This window comes from Strigops habroptila, chromosome Z, assembly GCF_004027225.2.
Source record: "Strigops habroptila isolate Jane chromosome Z, bStrHab1.2.pri, whole genome shotgun sequence".
Taxonomy (NCBI): domain Eukaryota; kingdom Metazoa; phylum Chordata; class Aves; order Psittaciformes; family Psittacidae; genus Strigops; species Strigops habroptila.
In genome coordinates this window covers 72,147,257-72,162,470 of record NC_044302.2, presented here as the reverse complement: position 1 = coordinate 72,162,470, position 15,214 = coordinate 72,147,257, and the positions used below count along the sequence as shown (strand labels likewise).

Below are 15,214 nucleotides of genomic sequence, written 5' to 3'. Positions count from 1 at the left end.
CTGAAGCTGTGAATCAGTTTTTACACATGCTGTAGACCTACATGACAAAGGCAAGGCAAGTTGAGTGCTCTGTATAAACCAAAGCCAGTGTCCAAAAGAAGAGATTTGAGAAACTGTGGAAGGAGAATCCTTTGTTAGACAACATCTAACTTTTCACTAAACAACTCAAGTCTGTTGGAAAAGGGGTTTTGTAATACAGGAGAGGATTAGATAGAAATACAAGGAAAAACTGATGTAATATAAAAAAACATTGTTTGTTACTACTCAGTAAAACTGATCATAATAGCTCATTAAAAAAAAAATCAGATTTATTTCCATATTAATATCTGTCCGTATTTTGCTTTGTGTAGAAGAGGTTACTGCTGTGGCAGTTCTGACAAATCAGAACTTAAGCTTCATCATTTCATACTGCTCTGTTGGATAAACCCAGGTGAAAATTTAAAATCCAGATGACAACACTTAAAATTCTGACCAATTTTATTAGACTACTAACATTGGTAGGTAAAAAAAAACCAGTATGAAATATTGATACTAGCAATGCTAGTGATAATGTGAAGTATATTAAACAATCTACTTCATCGTTTTTTACAAAATATAAACAATTACTCCCACAGTTAATACTCATTATTATTGCCTATGCATCTACATATTTTCTACTTTTTTAGCCATATCTTCGATGCCAATTTGCAATTTGGGTGTTAATTGTTAAAACTTTAGCACAAAACAGACAAAATGCTCAATCGAGGCAACTTCATATTCAACTGCTGTGGAACCATCAAATTCTGTTTACACTTAGCGTATTGATTGTATTTACATTTTAACTGAGCAGTGACTGAATTAACAAGCATGGTGATTATCCAAAATATACATAGTATATAAATCTCCTGTCAGGTCTGGGAGGTAAAGGCCGTCTTGATGGACTCAGAAATCCAGGCAGCCGGAAGCAGTCTTACGAAGATGCTCTCTTCTGTTCAGAAAAGGGAGATTCGTAGGCTTCCATTGGTGGGCAGGTACAAACCAGATGCTGATCTCCGTATATGTCATCAATGCGAGCAATTGTAGGCCAAAACTTGCTTTCAGGCTTCACAAATGGCTAAGTGCAGAAGAAAAAACAACCATTTTAATTTTTTTTGCCAAGCGTATCTACATAATTGTAATAGACATTAGACGTTTTAAGAATGACAGATGCTGGAAAAGTGCATTTTTTAAGTGAAGTCATACTTCAGATCTATTTGCAGTCTCTGAAAGTTTACAAGTATGTATAGAGTTGGCAGTCAAAAGATTATTTAGATCTTTTAAAAAGTGTAACCATGTCCGCTAACAAATGCTTGCAAAGAAAACAATTGTCATGGGTTAAAAAAAAAAAAAATGACCCTTTGAATAACTGGCGTACAGTAGGTACCAAGGAAAAGTGGAGGAGGCCGTGCTGTTCAGTACAGTTATAATACAATATAATATATAAACCAAGGTAGCAAACTTCACAGGCGCAGTTAAATTCTTCCTCTTTGTGGAAACAATTTTATATAGTGCTCTGAAGAAGTCCCATGTATCCAGTTCCAATTTGATCCTTATTTGGAGCAGGTTCACACTCGTGTGGCTTGCCCCGTGCTGACTGTGCATCTTGTCAAACCCTCATCAAAGTTCTTCAAAGCAGAGCTTTAAACATCAGAAGATGGGACTCTGTTGTGGGAGCCCCTGGTGCAATATGTCAGAACTGAATGGGCTGTTTCCAATAGGAATATCCGATATTTAAGTGCTGAGATTTAGAAATCCAAGTTTGCATTTCATGTGTAGAGACTTTGTTTTAAGATCTTTTTTCCTTGTCTTGAAAAACAATACTAATGGAACTACTGTAGAGCTCACACACATAAAAATTGAGCAACAGTAAAAACGACTCCGAAGTTTTATTCTTACCAGATTATTTAATCTCCAACTGACCAGAAAACCACAGAGCAGAATGACATTTATGTATTACTACACCACTAGGATCCCATTATTTACTCACCAATGGGAATGCTGCCACTTCTCTGGGATAAGGACGATCCCACTTGGAAGAAGTGACACAGTTCAGAGTATGTGGTGACATCTACAAGCGAAAGGACATGTTAGTACATGAAATTACTGAATTCAGTTCAATGTATCAGACCGAACTGTCCTTCAAGTTCGCCTTACTACATATGAATAATTACTGTCCAGGGAGACTCTTGAGAATACCATTCTTCTGGTGAAAAAAGGCAGATTTAAAACAGGAACAAGTCAGTATCTGGATCTTGTTTGGCCTGAAGATACTACCCAAGGTTTGAATATGTTTCCAGGATTTCGCTAAATCCCCTCAGTATTTAAAAAGCCACGACAGCATTATGAGAGTTGAACAGAAGTTGAGCCTGTAACAATTTTGTGCTGCAGTTGCTAAAATAAGTCATTAAATCTGTATTTTACCGTTAAGTTTTAAGGTCATTTCCTTTCCCCTCTTAAAGCAGATAAAAAAACCATTTCTCCTTTATTACTTTGAGATGGCCTCAAAAATTATAGATCATGTGCTTGTGTAAATAACTTTCTCTGCTCTGTCAGCAAAGGCCAGATTTCTGGCTTGAAAAAGTAAAAATTTAGATTTTGAAAGTTTAAGGTTTCTGAAAAAGTCAAATTTCATGTGTTCACTGTTGCACACTTATTGTCAAGAGTATTGAAAGACCAGGAAGCAGGCTCATGTAGTCTCAAGTAAGTCTCAAGAGTTAAGTTAATGCTGGTAAGTTGCTCTACCTGCCATCTTACCTTTAGTGGGTTAATTTGGGGGTCCATCCTGCCCTCCTCTATTTCAGCAATTTCCTGACGAATATTGATCATTGCATCACAAAATCTGTCCAGCTCTGCCTTGTCTTCAGACTCTGTTGGTTCAATCATAAGCGTCCCTGCCACTGGCCAGGACATTGTTGGAGCATGAAAACCTGATAAAGGAGAAGTCAGTCACTGACAATAGGTTATGAGTTAATATATACATTAGCTATCAGTTGATTCACAAATTCAACCCTTTGTAACCTTTACAGGACTGAACTCATTGGTGGTGTTGGCAGTGTACTGTAAAGGTAAGAAAGACAGACTTTTCGAGTATTAGTTTTTAACACTGAAGGATATTGCCATTGTAGTATTTACAATTGAGTTACACGCTGATTTAATGAAACTCTCTTAAAACCTGTTCTTTTTGCTTTTTTTTGCTTTTCAGCCCAAAGTATGTTTTTTCTCTCCTGTACTGTTCTTGTTCCTGCTGCTCACTTCAGTAGAAGTGCTTTGTCACTTCACCTTCTTACGACAGACTGAATGGCAAAGTGAGACAGCTATAAATTCCTGCACTGGTGAACAAGGTGAAAAGACAAGGTGATCTCTCGTGATTCCCATCCTGCACTACTGCTAATTACAGCCTCATGACACTTCTCTTCTGGCTGCAGAGGATGGACTTTGTGAAATTTATCCCTGTGACTCACCTCCATACCTATCGAAAAGTCTATTTGAAGTGGTGCATGCTATTGAAGGCCATAGCAGCCCACTTAACAAGAGCAGGAACGGTGGTATTTTTGGTGTCACAAGTGGACTTTATATTATCAAAAAACAAGCAGTTCAGTGGGACCTCTTGAATGGCAGCCAAAGAGTAGCCACAGTCAGATTCTGCAGAACGTGTGTACAAAAATGCCTAAACTATATCAGGATGGAAGCATTTAAATCCTATTGTCCTACTTCAAAAGTACTTCTTTTTGTTGTTGTTGTTGGAATCTTATTAAGCTTTTCACTCCAACCCACTTGCACCAGTGGTTAAGTCATGCAACTGCAAATCTGAAGGGGCAGTTTACAAAACTGGGGAGGTAGCAGCAGACTTCTAAGTAGCTACTGCAACTCAATTGATTCAAATATCTCTCCAAGATGTTAATAAACATGAGCAGACCTGAACTGATCGTTGACAGGTTCACCATCCGTAAGCACAGGTCTTGAATGTTTCTTTAAACTTACCATAATCCTGAAGTCTCTTTGCAAGATCTACAGCTTCAATGTTTGCCGTTTTTTTGAAAGGCCTTGTATCCAAAATGAATTCATGGGCTACATAACCTGTAAATGAAAAAGTGTACACTGTGTTTACTTACTGAGAGTGTAATGCAATCTACCTAGCAGTTTGTTCTGATTGGTTTTGTGAAGGATATGGCAAAAAGACAAATTAAAAAATACCCACTTAGGCAAGAGCTCCAACCCGAGAAATTACCAGGTGGGAGATACACAACTCAGTAATGGAAGACTGGCCCTCTGAATCCATGTCACATTAAGAAAAGGCCGCATTTCCAAGATCAGAACTAGGAAAAGGTGGTCAAAGTAGCTCCTGTAGTTTACAAGTACTCTGCAAATAACTGGATTTATCAATGGCCCAGCACCATTTGGGTCTTAGGCTATTCTGAATTAGCCATGTACAAGATAATCGGTATCATGATATGCCAGAGAAAAGTTCAAATCTGGTGTTCTAGAGAGGCTAAAGGCAGAATTTATCTATTTTTATATGTGTGATCCTAGAGAAGCTTATTTACTTCAATGCTGAATCCTTCAAAATTTGCAACTTTCATTCACTTCTGTGAGGAAATAGTATCTTCTCTTAAAATTCAACCTGCAAGTTTAGCCAAAGTGTAGTGCATTAAATTTAAGACACATATTTTGAGGAGCATACGTACTGTACTCCAATGACCTTTGGTGAAGAACAAGCAAAATAGCGTTCTTTCTGACAGTTGTGCTATAACAGATGATTCTTTCACCTCTTATTCGTTACTTCTGCCCTTCTGCCAGACGAGAGAGCCGTAGCAGGGAACTAGAATGTAGCTAACATATTTTGCATCGCCAGGGGGAGTCTCCCCTGTCTCATAAAGGAGAATAAGGAGCAGAAATGAGGGAAATTCAGGTGTTTTTTTGTTTTTGTTTTTTTCCAGAAAAAGCATGCAAGGGAATGTACAAGTCCAAAACCTGCTTCCAGTTCTTAAATTGCTGTGCCATTGGTTGTGGGAGATTTGGAGGTCTCAATTTAGTCACTTCTCCTTTTTCTACTCTTCATTAATCTGCTACTAGACTTCAAGGAGAACAGTTTGATATGAAGGTTTACTCCATCTTTTGTCATCATTTCATCTAATTACAAAAAAGCATTTATTCTTCTACTTACAAGTGTCTCAGTTTCATTGCAATACCTTCACAGAGCAGTGTGGTAGGTTATTTTTCCTTCTTGTAAACAGCATTAAGAAAAGTCTGAGATGCAGCTGTCATGTAGCATTAAAAAAGAACCATGCTGCAAGCCAACTTCTGCTCTAGAGAAAAAAAATCAGCCTTGTAGAAGAAAACAAATACTTGCCTCTTGCTCCTCTGAAAAGGATTTTGTAGTGCTTCTCAAGTCTCTTCGCCATGTAATTTGCATTTAGTATAGCAATCTCAGAAGCATGTTTCAGACCCTTTGCTCCCATTGTCTGAAAGAGGAATAACATGAAGAAACAGATAAGAAAACATGCCCAAGCAATCTAATTTTGTTCTTGTACTGGCAAGCATAACAAACAACAGCACCTTAATGCATCTGCCTAGTTTTATGGCAGTCATGCTGCTGTTACAGTATGCTATTACGTTTTCAACACTACACTCACAGAAAAGCACTAGGTATTACTTGAGAGCAACTTTGGTATACATAGGTTCTGAGACTGCTCACTGTGTAAGAGGTTTTGCCTAAAGTCAACAAGTGAACAACTCAAACCTTTCCTCAAATGGAGAAGCTCTGAACTGAGTAGAAGAAGTGAGCAGAACTCAAAAACGTAATCAGCACACTTGTAAGAACTGCACACGCTGCCTGTCACCATCCCAGGGAAAGAACGTCCAGACAGCTGCCCGAAAGGCTGTGTGTGCTGCTATGGTTACCCCAGCAACTCAAACTCTGCTTGCTGGTGTCACATCACAAGTGATACTGTGCATTAACAAAGACCAGAGCTAAATGAACACAGATGCACTTATTTCTGTGTTAGAACACTGCAAAAGAGCAGTGCTGGAATTGAGCTGTGGTTGAATTTCTTAATGCTGCACATAGAAGTTAAGTTGGCAAAGGAGAAAGCCAAAACAGCCTTAAAGGTAGCTGCTTTAGATGCGACAGTGTAAACAGATGGCACTTTGCACTGTGAAGAAACAGCTTCCCTTAAAAAATTTTCTACAGTTTAAACATTCTGTAATAGGAACCAGATTACAGTCAGAAGTGATTTTTACCCACAGCTTAAAAGCTACCGTGGAAGCTGAACCAGTACATATTTGCTCATTTAAAATTCCAGCAGAGCTGGTTTCCCTGGGAGCAGAAGTTTCCATGGTAAGAGTATCAAACTAGCTGCAGGGTACTCTGAATGACACTGCTCCTAGCATTCCATTCCATGGTTCACCATTCCGACTCTTTCTCTCACTAAAAGCTTTAAATGTGCAGAGTTCCAGCACACCCTTTTCTCAAACAGAATTTAAATCTACATTAATCTCAGTTGGCTGAATACTGCCATATTTGCAAGTAAATATTTGCAGGCTTATCGCTAAATTGCCAGGCATTAAAAAATTACATAGATCATGACCAAGTTGTTGCACATCTAAAGCCAAAACTAAGTTCAGTTTTCAAATACAGTAAAATCCCCTGGAATTCAAGTTCTTATTAAACAGATTTTGGAAAATTAGATATTACATACAGGTGATGTATGACAGTACTGCAGCGTACAACCAAACACACTCCTCAAGAACAGTAATTACCAAGAATCTTTTAAACACACAGACTTCAATGTCAGAGACGATGGAGAGGCAAGCCTTATTGCAGCTTTCTGCTTTGTGTCCACTTGTCTCAAAAACTATTACAGATAAGAGACAAAAGAATTAAGCAGGCTGCATAGATACAGCAGTTGTCCTGCCATTGTTTCCTATTGAAACAGACAGCAACAGGTTGTTCCATTGTCTTAGAGGAAAACAAAGGGGTTCAAAGGATGTAAATGACCTATGACTGTGCCATAGTCATATGCATTTCAGTCTGTGCAAACATCTTATGACAACTTGCTGTTAAACCTGTTCATGTGGTTCCAGTGGTGCTCAGACTTGCTGAAACAGAAACACACCCTCACCCTTATAAAAGTCTACACACCTTGATGTACACCCAGGAAATAGGCAGTATAGCACTGGAACCCCAAGGTGCAGCACTGACAGTACCCAAAGGACATGCATCCTTATCCGGCTGTATTTTGATGACAGGGTGGGTAGGCAAGTAGGGAGCCAAATGTTTCTTCCTGAAACAAAAACACTGATTTTAGAACTTAAGTGTGTATTCCTGTGGTACCATTTCTGGCCGATTTCAGCAATGGCTTCTCTTCACCTTCCTTCCAAACACAGTCCTCCAGAAAGTCTGGTCTATGTCTTCTTCAACAGTTTATTAACACAACTGGTGACAATGGAGGATGGCACTCAGTTTTCAACTTATCACAAGATATTAATGCAAGTATTCAAATAAATTTTTATTTTTTTTTAAGAGTAAGATGATTTTCATTTAAAAGATTATGATTACTCTATGATAGATTCACAGCACTGATGTACCACTTCTGTGTTTTGGACTATGTACAATATCAGAGCTCAAAGTCCAGAGATCCCCTCTGCATTTACTCAGAAAACAGCCTGCTGAGGGAGGTCTACCATACACGCTGGAAGTCAGGGTTTGCAAATACACATGAACGTCACCATTCACGAGATCAGCACATGACTATCCTGGAGAAGGACAAAAGTTTACTAACAGTACACCTCTCCCATTCATGGCTTTTTATGTAAGTGAACTGCCAACAAAGATTCATTAAGGGATTTTAAAGGTTAATAAAGAGATACCCACACTCCAATTGGCCCCATTCCAGGTCCTCCTCCTCCATGGGGAATGCAAAATGTTTTGTGAAGATTTAAGTGAGAGACATCAGAGCCATAATCTCCAGGACGACACAGCCCCACCTATGAAGGGAATACTCTGTTTCGAAATATTCTTTACATGCCATTTTAAGACCCATTACTTCAAGGAAAATAGCTTGAAAAAGATGTTATGTGTCTTTCCATTTAATGAGATGCATCATAACAAGAATTGATGCAAACAATTTTTTGCTTTAGGAATTCTTATTCATGTCTGTAAAGAATGTCTTCAACAAATATTAGGCAGACTAAGCCAATTTCAGTGAACAACTCATACATCTTACAGCACACTTCAGGGCAGAATCAGATGAAAGAGAATTGTTTTCGCCCTCTAATTTTTATTATTGTCCTTGGAAACCTCACTTCCTCCCCCCAAAATTGTGCCATCTTGTGAGGAAGCTGTGTTATGGTCTGAACTGTGCACTGCTGTGCTATTTTTATTCCAAGGATATGTACAGTCCCAGCTGTAGTAAATTTCCCTAGGAGATTTTGTACCTGGGCATTCATATTTGCTCCATCTAAGTAAACCTGGCCTCCATGCTTGTGAATCAGGTCGCACACATCTCTGATCTGCTCTTCAAACACACCATTGGTGGAAGGGTATGTGATCATGATGGCTGCCAAGTTCTCTTTGTGCTTGTCCACCTGGTGGCGGGGCGGAAGAGAGAAAAAAAGGCAATTGAGGCTTGTAAAGCTTCTTAAGATTTTTACAAAAACATCTAATTCAGGTGGTCATGTGTTTTACAGGTGAGAAACAAGTCTACCAGCAGGTAGTCGAAGTTATTTATATTCAGCAAAGATACTGGGCTATTTCCTCCACCAATACCTATGATAAAAAAGTTTACTTACTAAATCAGAACTTTAAATGGTATTAAAACATATATGTATAATAGTCACTTCTGGGACATTAAGACAAGCCAAGTGAAACCTCTGGCCTTCAAGGTAGTATGATTGAATGACCATCCCGCTACTTTCAGCAATACAGTTTTATGACTACCATAAAACCCTGCTCAAATGCGTATTTTTGGAAATGTGTCCTGCTAATCCCTTGGATTCCCAAGATTCACCTGCAGCCAATCTACTCCAAAAAGTGAAAAAAGTTGCCTAGCAACACCTTCCCCAGCAGAGGTGGGCTAGAACTTCAGCATGTGAAGGATAAAGCACTGTTTCAAATGCTTCACACTCATGAATATGCTTCATTCATTTCAAATACTAGATGGAGACCAAAAAGGTTTGCTATAAAAGAGCCTATTATGTAGAAAGACTCTCTGAGCCACTCCAGCACCAAAGATCCTCAAATTAACAGAAATCAAACGAATGTCACATGGCTAGTGCCTGAGTGAGCAAAAAAAAGGGAAAGAAACATGCATTCACTATTACTGCCCTATTTTCTCTCAAAGAAAACTCTTGATTCAGCTGCCAGTGCTATTACCTGTAGAGGAGAAGGAGTGTTCCTGCCTTGACAATTAAAGATAATGAAATACTCACCATTGCTTTTAAATGGGTTATATCAATGCTTCCATTTTTATCCACTTCAATTGGCTGAATCTTCATCCCTGCCATTTGTGCACTTGCTGGATTTGTGCCATGAGCAGATTTAGGAATAAGGCAAACCTTAGAAGGGAAAAAGAAGCAGAGGGATAGAATGTAACTAGATAAAAAATCTTAAAGCATTGTGGTCTATGCATAGCTACAGCTCATTATCAAAGTTTTCAAAAACGATCCTGGGGGAATGTTTCCTGCCAAATTGCCACTTATCCTGAAGGTTGCATCCCAGTTTTCTTTGAAGAAAATCCATTCAGGTATCAGAATCTAAAGACTCATAAGCAAAGTAAATTTTTAATACACTGCATAAATCAGATTGAGGCCTGCAGTTCCAGAACATTATCTCAGATACTCACATTTAGAATCCTTTCCTCTCACCCCTTTTTTTTTCTCCCCCCCCCCAAAAAAAAAAAGGATTTTTGTTTCTGTAATCAGTCTCCAGCCGTACAATGACTTGAAAGGAAAAACTATCTAATTCCAATTCCCACTACATCTTCAGCTGACTTCCAAAGCATTTTCTTCTGTATTCTATCAAAACAAAAATTTAGACTGAAATATTTTGGCTATTGCCGAGAAGTTTCAGGCAGCTGCTAAAAGACTTTTTTTTCCACGAGAGGGCACCAAATCCCAATGAGGCCGACTGCAAGAGGCTTGGTCGTCTGCTTTTACTCATTTTCTTGTGGTCTGGGCTAATCTGTCTGTTCTTCCACCACAGTCATCTCACCAAAATGAAACTTGCTACCACCAACATTTCACATTTACATATTTCAACCTATTCCACTTCCAATTAAACTTATACCTTAACCTAGCATGACATCTAAACTTTTCCAGGCATTACAGATTATTCAGAAAGCACCTAAACGAACAATATCACTTTCAGATTTTTCAGCTATAGCTGCCTGCCATTAAATGAAAATGAAGATTTCTTTTTAAAAGAAAATTCAAATTCTGAATTCTATTAAATGTAGTAAGGATTCATTCCTCTTTGGGCTTAACTACAGTTGTATCACCTCTTAGGTTTACAAGAACTTCCTTTTGTCAGGTTAAAATGGTATAGCTGAGAAGTGACTCCTCCAGGTCAAAGTTTCAGATAGTTAGCGTAGATGAGAATACAAATCAAGCCTTTAGACTCTAGTGTTACCAACTGAAGATGTTCCTCAATGAATCAAAACAGATTTGCACCATTCATCTACAGTTTTTGTGGCCCTTGTGAAGCAAGGTTGTCTCTGCGTATCCTATATTTGAAAGTTTGAATGGGCAAAAACTGCAAGAACCTAGAGACTTCTATGAGTAGCTACCAAAGTATACCAATATTCCAGAGGCTTATCTGTTTCTTGTGTCAGGAGTGGCTATGCTGGGATTCAAGTGATATTATAAGCAGTCTAAGTTTTAGATAGCCAGTTCCTGTTCTCTTTGTAACTGAAAAAGCTGGAAAGAGTGTTGTACCACCTTGAAAAAGCAAAAAACTGTCACTGCTTATTTTCTTTTGAGGCATGGACATGCAGGCCTAGATCCACCTCACTGAAGATCTGAATCACTGTTTCACATTTACAAGTAGCCTGTATGATGGCTTCAATGGTTAGGTCTGCCCCTTGATGACAAGCCCATTTGTACGTTTTAGATCTCTCCCTAAATGTCCTGACATTTCATGGGCCCACTGAGCTATGAGGAACTCATCCTTAAGTTCCCAGCCCATGTTTACCTGAGTCACTCCAATTCTGGCAGCCTGATCTACCTGCGTTTTGGTGTTCTTCAGTGGGCTTGTAAGCATCTGCATGACATATACCTTTACAGTAATACTTTCTACCTGAGCAGCAATTTCTTGCTAGAATGCAGCAGTCCAGATGAGTGTACTTCTGCGCTGCTGGTTGGTCTGTTTCCAATGATGCAGCCACCCTCACAGGCATTTGTCACCATCTGAGTCAGTACTGACATAGACTACTGGCTGCTTTGCTTGTTGAGCTATCTTTCGGGCCAACTTCTGCAGACTGGCTCGATTTGCATTCTCCTTTGATGGCTTTGACAGCTTGTTGTGTTGGACTTTACACAGCAACCTTCCACTTCCGATGGTTTCCTACAGCACAACAGGATCCACTGGTAAACTGATCATACTCTTTTCACTTTCTGGTAACTCACTATGTGTCAGCACTTCTTGTGCATGAGCCATGTTCTTGAGCGATGCTCTGAAATCAATGCCTTCTGATAAATCCATGACCTCCTCCAGGATTCCTGGGCTGCTGGGGCCCCGCATTCAAGCCTGCTGAATGGCTAACGATACCCGCTTACTCAGTGCGGCGCCCTTTGAATATCTGATACAGAACAGACAATTGTGCCAAGAGGAGTGGTGCTTCTGCACCAAGGAGCTTCTGAAGCAGCTCAGTTCCCCTCGTACACTGCTAGTATCACTTTTTCAGTCAGAGTATAGGGGGCCTTGGATCCTCAATAACCCCACCTCCAAAATGCTGAAGACTGGCATTGTATTTCTCCAGGTGTTTTCTGTCAGAGGCTCCACTCGAGGCCATGCTCCCCGGCTGCAGTGTAGAGTGCATATCTCACAGATAGTCCCATCCAGATGGGCCCTCGGGCTGCTGCACGAACTATCTCTTCTTCAATCTGTTCAAGGGCCTGTTGCTACTCAGAGCCCCGCTCAGAACAGTTCTTCTTCAGGGACACTCAACAGAGAGGGCCCACAAGCTGACTGTAACCTGGAGAATGTACACATGCATTCTCCAGTAATCCACAATGCCTAGAAAAGCCTGTGTTTCTTTCTTGTTAGCTGGTAGCGACACAGTTATTATCTTACTGATTTCAACCCCAGGGTTCCAGCAACATCCGTCTTGCTGTTTTAGTCCCATGGACTAGATCCCTCAGCAGGTCCTTTGGCCTTGCTTTGGTTTTATGGCAAAACCAGCTTTGGGAATTATCTGGGTTATTATTTTCCCCTTCTCAAACACTTCCTCTGCTGTGTTGTCCCATACAGTGATGTCATCCATGTATTGCAGGTGTTCAGAGGCTTCACTGTTGCAGTGCAGCCTTTATCAGTCAAAGACTGATAGGTAGGATACCTATACCAATGATAGCACCGACTGGTAGGTGCTTCCAGCCCTGGGGCAGTCAGTTCCAGATGTATTGGACACCTAGTCATATGAAAGCAAACTATGGCCTGCACTCTGCTGCCAAAGGGGTAAAGAAAAATGCTTTGGCAGTACCAATTGTGACATACTGCTTGGCTGCCTTTCCAGTTCATATGAGAATTCTAGCTTGTTCCACACAGCAGCACTCAATGATGGTGTGACTTCATTCAGGCCATGATAGTCCACTGTTAACCTCCACTCTCTGACAGACTTTTGCACTGGCCTTATGTGACTATGTAAGGGTTTGTAAGACTTGTTTGTCAATCCTCGGCTTCCAAAAGATGAATAGATGGTAACTAGGGAGTCCTGGTTCATGTGACACTGCCACTGGTGCACCACCATGGTAGCAACCAGTACATGCCGTTCCTTGTCATGGAGCAACTCTTCAACAGAGAGGGCAAGAAAGCTAGACACTTGTTTAATCTTCTTTGTGTCTGCTGCGGCTACACCAAAGGCCCACCAGTACTTCCTGATCCTTGAAACACCCTCTTCTGAGCTAGTCTATGCCAAAGCGACATGGAGGCTCTGGGTCATCATGATAGGATGCTTCTGCCATTTGTCCCCTGTTAGGCTCACCTCTGCCTCCAACACAGACAACTGTTGACATCCCCCTGCCACTCCACAAATGTAGATAGGTCCTGCCCTCATGGCATTATGGTACAGTGTGTAGCAAAGCCTTACACAGCTGTGGATCTGATGTGCCAGGCCATCAAATCCATACATTCCATGAAACTTTGTTATCTCCATCTTCTGCCTAGCCAGAGGCAATGACCCTTTTCTCCCGATTGCAATAACCACTCTCTGACTCCCACAGTGTCAGACCAGAAATGCCTTCACCAAACTCAGGAGGAGAAGCATTTTCAGCCCGTATTCTGTGTCCGGGGGACTGCTGGTTGCTTTCCACTCTCTTGGCAGCAACCGGTGTGGCAGACTTCTTGTTTGGTCTCCTCTTAGCATCCATCTTCCCCTGCAGTTTAGGTACATTGTCTCCAGTTTCAAGGTGAATGCACTGTCCCTCTTCCTTGTGTCCCACCCAACCATCGAGGAAGAACCAGAGGGTGCCAGGTGGTGTGCTCTTGGTGCTGTTGGTTCCCTGGTTCCTAGCAAGGAATTCCCACTGCTGAGCTTCCCTGCCCTCAATTCCTGACTGTCCCCTCCAGCGTCCCATCATTTGAGCACCAGGGAGCAGTATGCTTGCCTGGCTGGCAGGTGTAATTTTTCTGCATATATTGGAGCTTGTTTGAATTAGGGATGGTGTGGTTTCTGCCTCTTGTATGACTTTTATAACTTCTTCCTTATGTTTCCTTGCCAAAGAACTGGCTTCTTGCTCAGACCCTTCTTCCTCCTCCTTGACTAACTGACGGTACAGTCCTGTTGACCTCTACTGCCAGTGTTTCTTTTTTACTATTGGGGCAATCACTGTGATTGAGGTTTGGGTCCCTGTATCAACCATTAGAGGCAGAGGCCCACTGCAGCAGTGACAGTGCTAGAAAGAGGCCCAACAGGTACAGGCCAAGCCCCAAAACAGTGCTATGATCTGCTGGGTCTCTCTGGGGTAGGCAACGCACTCTTCCATCAAGTGGTGTGCTAATTCAATAGGACTACATGCCTGTTAAGGTGTAAAATCCTAGGATACAGGAGGTGATAACAGCCCTGTCAGCTCAGCAAATTGTTTACTTTTACAGTAGGGCCAAACCAGGTTCTGGACACCCAACAACAAGCCAACAATGTTAGATAATAGGATCAAACTTCTTACACAAGAATGCCCTCGCAACAGAGCCCTGCTCTGGAGCCCATGCAACAGAACTGGACACATCAACCCCACTGGAGAGAAGAGAGGTGTAATCCCTTGTTCTCTCTGCAAGGTAGCTCATGCAGGACAGGAACAGCATCACAACCAGGGCCCTATGCCTGTCCAGGCATACGGCCACTGCTTTTATCAAAATCTTTCCAAGCACAGCAAAATACATTTATAGGCAGCACAGCAAACAACAAGAACTGAAAGCAGCTGTTAAAAGGCCCTACACTCTAATACACAGTAAAGCAAGCAAGCTTTGTGACCTGCACGGGAGCCTGCCGATTAACAATTTAATATGCTCACATCAAAACTGTCATTACCTCAAGCCCCATGCTGGGTGCTAAAAAGGACTGTAATGTGTTGACCCAGCTAATGGCCAAACACTCCACGCAACTGCTCACTCATTCCCATCTCCCATGGGACAAGGGAAAAAGAGAGGTAAGCTGAGAAGACTCATGGATTGAGAGAATGACAGTTTAATAGGGCACACAAAAGCCACAAGTGCAAACAAAGCAAGAAGAGGTATTAATTCATTACTTCCCATGGCCAGGCAGGTGTCCAGCCACTTACTGGAAAGCAGTGCCACAGCACAAGCATACGGTTGCTTGGGAAGAAGAATACCATTACCATGACCTTCCCCTCTTTGTCCTCCTTTCCCTGTGCTTTTATTGCTGAGCATGCCATTATACACCATAAAATAACCCTTTGGTCAGTTTGGATCACCTGTCCTGGCTGTGTCTCTCCCAACCTCTTGCATTACTCCCAGCCTTACTCACTG

At 41.1% G+C, this 15,214-nt stretch overlaps 1 protein-coding gene across 2 annotated transcripts in view; it reads right to left on the bottom strand.

Moving 5' to 3' along the window:
* Positions 1-459: 459 nt before the first annotated feature.
* Positions 460-15,214, bottom strand: part of GLDC (glycine decarboxylase) — a 41,081-nt gene continuing 26,326 nt past the window's right edge. For both annotated transcript variants that reach the window (XM_030511597.1, XM_030511598.1), the window contains 9 exons: positions 9,448-9,573; positions 8,455-8,604; positions 7,892-8,004; positions 7,160-7,301; positions 5,369-5,480; positions 4,000-4,095; positions 2,773-2,945; positions 2,006-2,086; positions 460-1,093 (listed from right to left, as the gene is read on the bottom strand). In XM_030511597.1, coding sequence (XP_030367457.1) covers positions 950-1,093; positions 2,006-2,086; positions 2,773-2,945; positions 4,000-4,095; positions 5,369-5,480; positions 7,160-7,301; positions 7,892-8,004; positions 8,455-8,604; positions 9,448-9,573 — 1,137 coding nt within the window. In that variant the 3' untranslated portion in view covers positions 460-949. The remainder of the gene's footprint in view (positions 1,094-2,005; positions 2,087-2,772; positions 2,946-3,999; positions 4,096-5,368; positions 5,481-7,159; positions 7,302-7,891; positions 8,005-8,454; positions 8,605-9,447; positions 9,574-15,214) is intronic.